The sequence below is a fragment of the Phalaenopsis equestris genome, unplaced genomic scaffold (genome assembly GCF_001263595.1).
Source record: "Phalaenopsis equestris unplaced genomic scaffold, ASM126359v1 Scaffold000607, whole genome shotgun sequence".
Taxonomy (NCBI): domain Eukaryota; kingdom Viridiplantae; phylum Streptophyta; class Magnoliopsida; order Asparagales; family Orchidaceae; genus Phalaenopsis; species Phalaenopsis equestris.
Window position 1 is genome coordinate 72,526 of NW_018165047.1, and position 11,122 is coordinate 83,647.

General features: G+C 33.9%; 1 protein-coding gene across 6 annotated transcripts in view; it reads right to left on the reverse strand.

The window, feature by feature from the left end:
- The window catches only part of LOC110029856, a 46,547-nt gene that overhangs the window by 19,367 nt on the left and 16,058 nt on the right, over positions 1-11,122 (reverse strand). For 5 of the 6 annotated variants that reach the window (XM_020732323.1, XM_020732320.1, XM_020732318.1 and 2 more), the window contains exon 2: positions 10,176-10,598. In XM_020732323.1, the coding sequence (XP_020587982.1) occupies positions 10,176-10,595 (420 nt within the window). In that variant the 5' untranslated portion in view covers positions 10,596-10,598. Of the gene's footprint in view, positions 1-10,175; positions 10,626-11,122 lie in introns of those variants that run through there. The other variant, XM_020732319.1, reaches the window with a different exon arrangement.

The window sequence follows — 11,122 nt, forward strand, 5'->3', positions numbered from 1 at the left end:
GCCTCTGCCCGCCGCCCCCGCCTCCCTCTTCCCTCCCACGCGGCATTCCGCTGCCAATTGCGCATGCTGCTCGACTCTTCGAGCCGCTCAACCGAGCGGGCTTCCAACGACGAAATTCCACCTGGCCGACTCTTCCTCTGCCCTAGGCTGCATTTCCTCTTGCCTTAAATCCTTCTCCTCCTCTCCCTTTACCTGGTTTGCTGACCAGGGAGGCTGGTAGGTGGCTGCTCTTCTCCTTTCTCCTTCCTTTGCTATAAAGAACCCCATTTGGGGGAGGGTCTAAGGTTGGCCGAATTTTCTTGAGAGGGGGAGGTGCTGCCATTTTGTTTTTTTGGTTGATTCATCTTGTGTGTACGCTTGAAATATTTCTGGAATTTTATTTTCTTTAAAAAAAAAATCTTAAAAAAAAAGGAAAGAGAGGGCTTCGAGAAAGGAAGGCTTTTAGGAAAAATTTGGGGTTTTCTTTCTCTCTACTTGACTGTTGAAAAGGTAATCTCCTTCTTCTTTGTTGTTTGAGAAGAGTTCTTCTCCCTCCCTGTTTTTCGATACCCTTGCGGCTGGAGCTAGAAATCGTGAGGGCTACTGGCGTGAAGCTCTCAGGAAGGATTTCTGTGGGGTGTTTTCTTCAATTTATTTTTAGTGTTTTGCTTTAAATCTACATTAAAGAGGTATTCCTCTTCCTCTCCTCTGTTTTGTTGCCTTGCTCGAAACATGTTATTGGAAATGTTAAAATAAGGAAAATGCTTGCATGAATATTTATTTAGGATGTTGAGGAATGAAGCATATATATCAGTTTCTCTTACTATTTCATTTCTTGAAACATGTGGAAGTATTGGTAGAACATTTTAAAAATGCATTTTTATTCCTTACAAATGTCTATGGCAAGCATATGTGAGCTATCTTTACTTTCCTTACTTGAAGCACTTGAAAGCATGGCTAAGGTGATCTTGGAATGCATTTTTCTCTTTTAAAAATACATATGGAAAAACTTATTTGAGAGTTGCTTCTATTAATTTCATTGCTTGAAATGTTTGGAAGTATGAAATACATATTGGAAATTGTTTTATATGATGAAACATGTATTTGGGGGCTCATTTCATGTTCTTATTGTTCCCCTTCTGCTGCAATACATGTTGGAAATTTTTTTATGAAGTAAAAAAAAAAAAAATGTTTGGGGCTCTTTTTATGTTCCTATTGCTGCTCCTTTGTTGCAATATATGTTGGAAATTGTTTTATGAGGTAAAAACATATGTTTGGAGCTCATTTCATGCTTCCTATTTTGCCCTATGTACTGGATTCGATTTGCCCTTTTTCTTGGGCTCGGTTGTGGCTTTATGGAATCTGATTTTTATGACCATGTTTTAGCCCATTTGGTGGGCTTGGTTTGAGCTCTTTTTGAAATCAAGTTTATGCTGGAAATATTTTCTCGTTTGCCCCCCCTGTGCTGGGCTCGGTTTCTCTCTTTCTTTGGCTCGGTCTGGGTTTCCTTTTAGTGACTTATGTTGGTTGAAATCCCTTTTTGTTTTGGAACATTCCTTGGTTGACTTGCCCATGTGCTGGGCTCGGTTCGTCCCTTATGTTGGACTTGTTTGGGCTCCTTTTTGGAGATTTATGCTGGCTGAAATTCTTCACTGTTTGACCATTTCTTGGGCTCGGGTTGCCCTTTTTCTGGGCTTGTTTCGGGCTTCCTTTGGTAATTTATATTGGCTGAGGTTTTGGAATGTTTCTTGAGCTTGGTTTGCCTTTGTATTGGTCTAGGGTTGCCCCTTTTCCTGGCTCTGCCCGTAAGCTTGTTTGGGGCTAATTTAATGATTGTTTGGGAACTTTTAAACTGTTAAGTTTGTTGTAGCAAAACTGTAGGAAGCTGTTGTTGGCTGTAAGAAGTTCAGAATTGTTGTTTGGAGCAGTTTGGAAGCATAAAAGTGTCATTAATTGCTGTAGTTAGCTGTTTGGGTGTTGCAATTACTGTTTGCACTCAAGTAGCTGGTGAATAGGCCCATATAGATGTTGTTTGGTGGCTATTTGATGGCTTGTTTTGTGGTGATTTTGTTCATTTTGTGAGCCTTACCCATAAGCTTTAACTTGTGATTTCTTGGTGGAATGGATTAAGCTAGTGGTTGTTTCTCTCTATAACCTTGACACTTTTATGGATAATTTCATATTTATGAGAAAAAAAATGATAAAAAAAGAGCATTTGCTTAAAAGTGGAATTAAATGGAATTGATATTGGTATAGCTTTTTAAAATTTGGAAATTCATTCCCTATGAATTATTCTCTTTTGTTTTATGACATATGAAAAGTTTTTGAAATTTTGTTTCAGGAAATTATAAACTTAATATAAATTGAATTTAATTAATTTATGATTTAATTTTAAGTTTCACTGATTTGACTTGGTTTTAAAAATGGATCGGTATCCTTTTCGTTCATTTTATTTTCTTTTTTTTTAACGGTCAAGTTAAAAATGAGAATTTCCGATTTAATTATATTCAGAAATAATTCATAATCTTAAGGGAAATATGAGAGAATAAATATGAGAGAAAGAGAAAGGGGGAGAAAATTAAAAATAAGATTTGGATCTTCGAGGTGATAAAATCTAAATAGCGAACCATCTACCGTTACTTTTTGCATATGAAAGATAAAACTGTAAATTGGAAGAATATTTAGGAGTTAGAAGAAAGTGAGAGTTTAGATATCAATTAGGGACATGAATTGAAAGATCAGTAGACTTGCATTTAGGTCATTTAAGCTTTGAATCAACTTAAATCCAACTATACTAACTAGGATTGAAGCACATTTCACAACCCTTTTTGCCAAAATTATAGGTTCACCCCTTAGGTTTTAGGAGCCTGATAGGGAGTTAAGCTTGATCTAAAAAATGTTTGAGGATTAATTGAGGGACACTTAATTGAGGTTAGACACTTTAAGACATTTCAGACACAAATTAAAGTGTAGGCTTCCTAGGTCTTAGGAGCACACCTCGAGAGAGTCCATTCTCCTAATTTTCAAATAAACCTAAGAAGCCAAATATCTAACCCTAGTTTATAAGGACACTAGACACGAGGGTGCACTAGATTGTGATTCATGACTGATTTAAATGAATCAAATAATGAAATTTTTGCCCTAACTTGATCAAAACTGAAACCCAATCCTCCGGGATTTGAGTTTGTCTTACACTCAAATCTTCCTGGCAATTGGGGACATCCCAATAGGGACATTCCCAATATTACAAATAAATCTCATATTCTTGGTCTTTTATATATGATATTGTATTTTATTTGTTTGTCTTTTTCCTACGATTTACCTTTTTCTCTCAAGTTTTTTTCAGGTCATAATTTCCCCTTTTACACAGCTCATAATAGCTAAACTTAAAGAAACAATGAACCTCTCAGGTGTACAGCTTTAATTTATATTACAACATTTATTTTCTCAACATGTTATATTGTTCTCATAGTCTGTTATACTATTTTCTCAGCATGTTATACCGTCTTTTCTTTCTACAATACACTATACTGTTACTTTCTTTTATACTGCATGTTTAGTTATTTTGATACACACTATGTCTTAGTATAGAATAACCTAGTGGTTAGGTGTATTTTCAAAACTAAAATTAAACCAGGAGGTGCTACTACGAGAAGCTTAGAGCGAACATCATGGGCAGCACGACGAGGAACAACTTCAAGGTGGATCTGCAGCAGCAAACCATCTTCACATCACATAAGCACATTCACATCACCTATCACTTTCTTTAGTTTAAATAACAACCCATAGGATCACTCTTTAGGCTTTTTGTACGATTATAAGTCCTAACACTTTAGGATTCCGAGGTTACCATGGGATACAATGTGAATCCTCCTATCTTTTTATGTTATTTGCACAGTCTGATATTGTGTAAACATAAATCCTAACTCATAAATAATTTGCAGGATTGAAATATCAAATTAAATCATTTCAAAGACATAAAGCCAAACAATAGGATAACTGGGAGTTCACCAGAGTTTCCCCGGATTCGTGATATCCCCTATTTTTTTTTACTTTTGGATTCCCTTAATAACTATTCCTATTTTGAGTCATTCCCAATTGATTTTCTCATGTCCAATCGTGAAAACCTAAACTTTGAAATCTTGAATGCAAAACCACCTGATCTTAATCGAAAATTTTCTTAAGTGATTTCGATCATTTAAGATGTAATTAACTATAGGGGATTGCCTCTATAGGGAACCTGGAACCCTGATAAAATAAACTCTATCTAATTTTTATGTTAGGTAGGGGAACTTGTTGGCCTTTTTTTATAAAAATATTTCGCAGACTAAAACGGATGTCACAAATTCTTTAGTCTAGGTGATTGAATCTCCATTACAAGTGATATATTTATTCTTCGGGATAAGTGTTTGTATTCAATCATCTAAACTATTTAAAATGTGAGACTCGTTTGGTCTCACTTATTTTAAAATTAAAATGTTACTTTTAAAATAAAAAAGGGTTATATCCATATTTAAATTATTTTCAAAATCACAAAATCACTACTTTTTCAAATCACGAAAAAAAAAACGGCCTGCACTTAGGTAATAGGATTTGTAAATAGCAATGTTTCAAGTGCTATGTATGTAATTATCCCTTGAAAGAATTATTATACAATAAAAGTTTAAGTTATAAGAGAGCAAAAATATGTTAATAATCAAACTGTATTTTGAGAACAGATAATTTCATTAATTATAATTAAGATATTAATACTAATTATAATAATCAAAATATTTGAATTATTGTAAGTTAATTTTGTGGTAGAGAATAACTTGATTTTTGCTTAGAAGAAAACAAGAATTGGAAAATTATAAATAATCAATTGTTTGTAGAAGTGAATTAAAATATAATTAAATATTAAAGAGAGAAGTATAATAGTATTTCAAATTGATATGTATGCATCCTAATGTTGATTAAGATGTTTCATTATTACGAACTGATTGTGGTAATTTTGATTTTGAGGATAGAGAAATCAGAAGTAAGAACATGAGGTGAGTAATTATATTTTTTAATTACATTATTCTTTCGTACTTCTAATTTTATTCCTGGTTTCAACTAGTTCCATTTATGCTCTATACACTGTTGTTCTTTGCTTCAAATAATCTTTGATATTGTTAAGAATGAAACATGCATCTCAACAGTATTTGCATGATAGTTTGTCTCGAGAAGACATTAAATGATTACAATATGATTTTTAAATTTGTATAGAAGAATATTTAGTCATTAGTAAAAAAACATAAAACAACTCATAAAAATATATATTATGAAAATTATACAAAAATAGTAATATATATGAATACTTGCATGTGTGATAATAAACGAAATTCACTCCTTATAGTACTAGTTGGTAATGCCAATACACCCGCACCCAAATATATTTTTCATAATGTCTCAAACAATAGTGGAATTAAAATAAAACTCTGTTTTCCCAGCCAAAGATGAGTGTCTATCCACTTCAAACAATAATAAACTAGTTCTACACCCTGCCATACTAATAGGGTGGGTATCAACTTAGAGCACGCGAAATTATATTTAGACAATGTTCATGTGATAAATGTATTTATATAAAAAAAGATAAGAAACATGAATATGAAATGTTATGTTTCTTGAAAATATAAATGAAAAAAAAATGTGTTTACAACATCATACTGTGTTGTCATTTATAAATTTAGTACATGATATGATTCATTACATAACTTAAATTACTAGCCAGCATAAATGATGCTCTTATTTCTTAAGTATTATGATTTAGAATTATACTTATTCTAATGGGTTCATTTTAAAAACTTAGTATATTGCATTTAATAATTTAGATAAAAATGAGTACAACAACAACAACAACAAAGCCTTAATCCAATTACGTGGGGTTGGCTGCATGAATCCTTTTTCTCCATTGTCTTATTTTGTGTCATATTTTCATTTAGTTCTAGTAAATTAAGATCATATTTTATACAATAAGCCCAAGTCTTCCTAGGTCTACCTCTGTCTTTCCTAACACAAGTGGAATCTAAAACATCTACTCTCCTAATCGGATCATCAGATGGTCGACGTTTAATGTGACCAAACCATCTAAGACGACTTTCTCTAAAAATGAGTGAAAGAAGAAAAATGTATATCGTGGACGAAACAACCATAAAGCAAGGCCTTTTATATTACCATTGACTTTGATTTTGAAAATTTATAGCTCTTTCATTGCGGCTAGATTTAGAGATAGCAAATAAGTTTATTTTTACAATCCAAATGGGTATTTCGCCTTCAAAATTTCAAGCTCCTAGGCCAGGTTGTGAAAATCTTATCAAATTTAAAGAGACAATTGTATGATTATTTTATAGCCAAATGTGGTCTTACCAAACTTAGAACTAAGACCCGAAAGAAGCACTAGGATAGACCCTTTAATCACTCAACTCAATTATCCAAATAAGGCTGAATACGAGCCGTCGAGTGAACACATGTCAATCTACAACACTCAACTCATTTGTTAAACTCGACAACCCAACCAACTCCATGGTCTTTGAGATCAATTTAATAAAAAGGAACACAATTTACTCCTAAGGAATGTTAGAAGCAAGTTGTCAAAGATGTGACCCTACGAATGCATGAGAAATAGATGATAAAATATGACACTGTCAGATAATAACACGACAGAGATAATATTAACTGTGTCAATGTTGGAAGAAGAAAACAAGAGATAAGTCAGAGAACTTAAGAGATCTATATGTACTAATCACATGCTTATATTATAAAAAAGAAACCGCTATAACTAGAGAGGGATCTTTGTAATAAGAGATAGTCAATTCATTCTTGAGCACTATGTCTCTACTTTATTCCTTGTTGCATACACTTTTCTCCCTCTCTTCAGCTCACTCATGTAACTCACTACTTCTTTATTCCTTTTTTGAGGTGTGAGTCCATGGACAAATCATGATTCAACATTATTTTAAAGTATTGTGAGCATAGATCAGGTCACAACCAAGAAGAGGAGTTACACAGCAAGCAAAACCTAGCAACAGAGAGGTTACCAGCAATAAGAACCATAACAGAGTTTGACCCAACAAATCAGCAATTCAACCTTTGTGAGCACTTTGTAACCAATATACAGAATGGCAGTCATCTCATTTTGGAATAAGGGAGACCGAGATGAAGTAAATATTATGAGGGAATAACAAGAAAAAATAAGGGTTTGAGAATGGCTAACGAAGTTCAAACATAACTATAAACACCCCTTTTATAAATATGAAAGTAATTATTACGAGGGAACAACAAGAAAAAAAAAGGCAACAAATTTAAAAAATGGCATCACAACTATCAGAGTAATTAAAGTCATCAAATTTTCATCTAACTGAGACGTCAAAACAAATTTTGTTAGTTATAAAAAAAAATTATTTTATTATTACAACTAGACATATGCAACTATTCCCTCAAAACACAGAAATTATATTAAACACACAAACACACCTAACTTATTACAACAACAAAAAGAAAAATTCAAAACACAAGCCCAAGGCAATCTTCGCAAAAACCTGGCTAGACAGTAGAAGCCACTTTAGCATAAACTATCAGCACGAACTATCCACCGTACTTGAACTGAAGAAGACAAATGGATTTGCACTGTGCACTTATAGCTCAATTCGACGAACTTATGTTTCAGTTCACCTGAAGATTTCTTTAAGCCGGCAACTTCACAACTTTGTTCAGCCAATTGTTGTTTAAGTTCGATTGTTTCAACGACGACAAACAGATGAAGAACAATCTCTATAAGAGGACCCACCAAACTTCCCAACTGAATAATTTTTTTCCTCCAGGTGAACTATTGCCACATTTAGGTTCAACTCGCCCACATTTCCAACACGAATATTCTAGAGTGCCCACGAATATTTTGGAGTGCCCATGGGGCTGCGGCGAACCTGAAACCAGAGACTATATTATTACTAATTGTATTTTTTTTTTTTTTTGTGCTTTTTTTTGTGCAGGATTAAGGAGATGATGGCGAACTGCGACAATACTGTCCCAACTTTTAGAAATTTCAGCGAAGTCATAAACAAGCTAAGCACAACACCAATGAGCGGAATTCCACAGGCCAAATGCCATTGCTACATTATCCATCACTCTTGGAGGGCTTGCAACGCTAAGATTCACTATCGTGCACATGGTACACTGACTATTATTGCAACAACCATTCTCAAGGCACTTAAAATGACACGACTTTTTCCATTTCGAGAGCAATGGGATGCTAGCCGACCCACCGGATCGGTTTCCTCTACCCTTTTCTGGCATTCTCCCCCTCTCAGATGGCTCAGAGCGAACATTGATGGTGCACTCCTTTCCAAAGAGGCCGACACAAGATTTATTGTTCGGGACTAGAGAGGAGTTCAACTCATTGCTACTAGACACATTTTTTAGCATTAGGATAGTCGCCCAAGTTGAACTTCAGGCCGTCATATCCTTTCAAAACATTTGCCAACCATGGATGGTCGAATGCAAGAGCATCATCATTAAAGGAGATAACACTAATATCATACATTTTTTGAGGACTACTATGAAACGGAATATTTCGTGCAAACGACCACAGGAGACACCGGATTTTACTTTTCTTTTGTCTTTTAAACAAGTTCTTTTTTTCCATACATCTAAATATTGTAATAGGGCCGCTCATTTTTGTGTCAAGCGCGCCTTAGTGAGTCATTTGTTTTGATGCATGTAGATGACCATAAGGATCTCCCTACCATACTTGTAGAAGACAGTTCTTTTTTTTTTTTACACTAGATGCATACATGCATAACTTTTGTACTTTTTTGATATATTAAGGCAAATGCAAATTTTCACAAAATATTATTCATTTGAATCAGTTAAGGGAGCGAGACACAAGCGGATATAGACGTAAGAAATGCTAGCAAATGGAGTTGTGAATCAACTGGCATTATATCACCCCATTTATAAGCAACAAAGAACTCAAACTTCAAGTTGTTCACACGTTAGCAATGCAATTAGATAATATTTGCACATTAATAAATTGCCTTCAAATTTGTTATTATTTCAATTCTCTTATTCTTTCTGCAACTCCGTCTTCCAAGAGATAAGAGATGAACTAAAAATGTATAGTCAAATGCAATATTACCAAACCCAGGACCAAGACCCGGACGATGTACTAAGTTAGACCCCATATCCCTAAGCTCAACAATCCAACTAAGGCCAAGTACGAGCCAACAAGTCAGCATCACCCATCCATCTATCACACTCAACTAACCCATTCGAAGAGCCAAACCAAGTAGCTCCATCGTCAGTGGGATCAGTTTAATCCAATAGGACACAATTCAATCTCAAGAACAAAATTGTTTAAGCAACAAACTAACTTAGAAGCCTAGCCGACTGACAAAGATATGACCCTACTAACGCATGAGGTAAGGATGACGAAGTGACGCTATCCGAGAATAATGAGTCAAAGATAATATTAACTATGTCAAGGTCAGAAGAAGAAAAAAGAAGATAAGTCAGAGATTCCCAAAAATATGTGTAACATATATTATATAAAAAATCCTCTATAAATAGGAAATCTATATAGCAAAGGACGATTAAAAAATCTTGGATATTATATCTCTACATTTTTCCCTAAAGAATACACTAATACCCCTCTCTTTGACTCGTTCTTTCTCTCCTTCATAGTTCTTTCCTTATGGTAAATGCACAGATCAGGATTCAACAATTACATAATTGTAAAGTCATAAGAAGTTGTAGCAAGACCCATCTTACATCCTATTCCAACTAACCTTCTAGTGAGAATAACAAAAATATAACATTGCAAATGGTGGTTTTACAAGTTCCATCTAATAATGAGCAGCCTTAATGTCAATATGTGCTTTATCAATGATTCAATCATATGACTATTTTACCAAAAAGAAAATCATGGCACTATCAATGACTGAATCATGCAGCTATTTGAACAAAAAGTAGAAGCAACTACACTGTTTTTCCTTTTATTTAATTATATATTTTTTAAAGATGGCTACATTTTTTTTTTTTGGACAGATGTATAACTAAGTTGGAATTTATTTTCACATTATCAAAACTAGTTGTTTGATTATAAATTGAAATAAGAATAAATTTGATCATTAGTAGGACAGTACAGATACAAGGAAATAAACTGCAGGACTAAAAATTACCTTCTTTATAAGTTGAACATCATAAGATCTTCCATATTTATTCCTTATAAGTCTTGCAAGATCTACTCCACTAAATGTGGCTTCATCTTTTCCAACAATCCTTTCCAAGTCCTCACGTGATAAACCACCTGATATATCCTGACTATTATTCAGGGCATTTTCCTCATTGTCTGTGCTTTCATCATCTGAGCTGTTGCCTTCTGCATTATCAGGAGCTACACGAACAGAAACCAGCTGTTCTAGTGGATTTCTTCCATGCAACTTGATGGACAGTTGGGTTTGAGCAGACAATGCTCCCCTAGATCGAAATGCTAAACCTGAATATCCCAAACCCAGCCCCTTAGTCAGTCTGGTTTTTGAGAAATTGTCTTGACCACGAAGTAATAAATTTTGAGGATTGTGTAATAGAACACTCATCATGCCCTGAAATCAAATTCCTTTATCACTCTCCTAAGGAAAAAAAGATTTCTATCTGCAAATATGCTTAAAGATTGCTCAACAAAATTCAAGAGTAGACGAACAAAAAGCTTAGGAATATCATGGAATGCTGACATTGTATTCACTAATGTGACAATAAATTGAGTAATGCTATACACTGCAAGAAAATATAATGAGCTTTTCTTGATTCCCATTTTACATGTTCAAAACTTATAAGGCTAAATAAAAAAGATTGGAACCTTATAATCAATTTTGAGAGAAAGAAAAAGAAGATCTTATCTTATGCCTGGATTAAGTTTGGAAGTGCAGCACTACTCTAAGAAGATATGATACTAAGCAAAAAAAAAAAGTCATGAAAGGTAATCCATAAAAATAAGTACAAGAATAAATGTTTCAAAGATATTATTCATAATCAAGTATATTTTATTGGAAGACAGTTCCTGTATCAATGCATAAACAAATGTTGTACCAAATATCATTAAATTCAACCTTTCACAAGCATATATAAT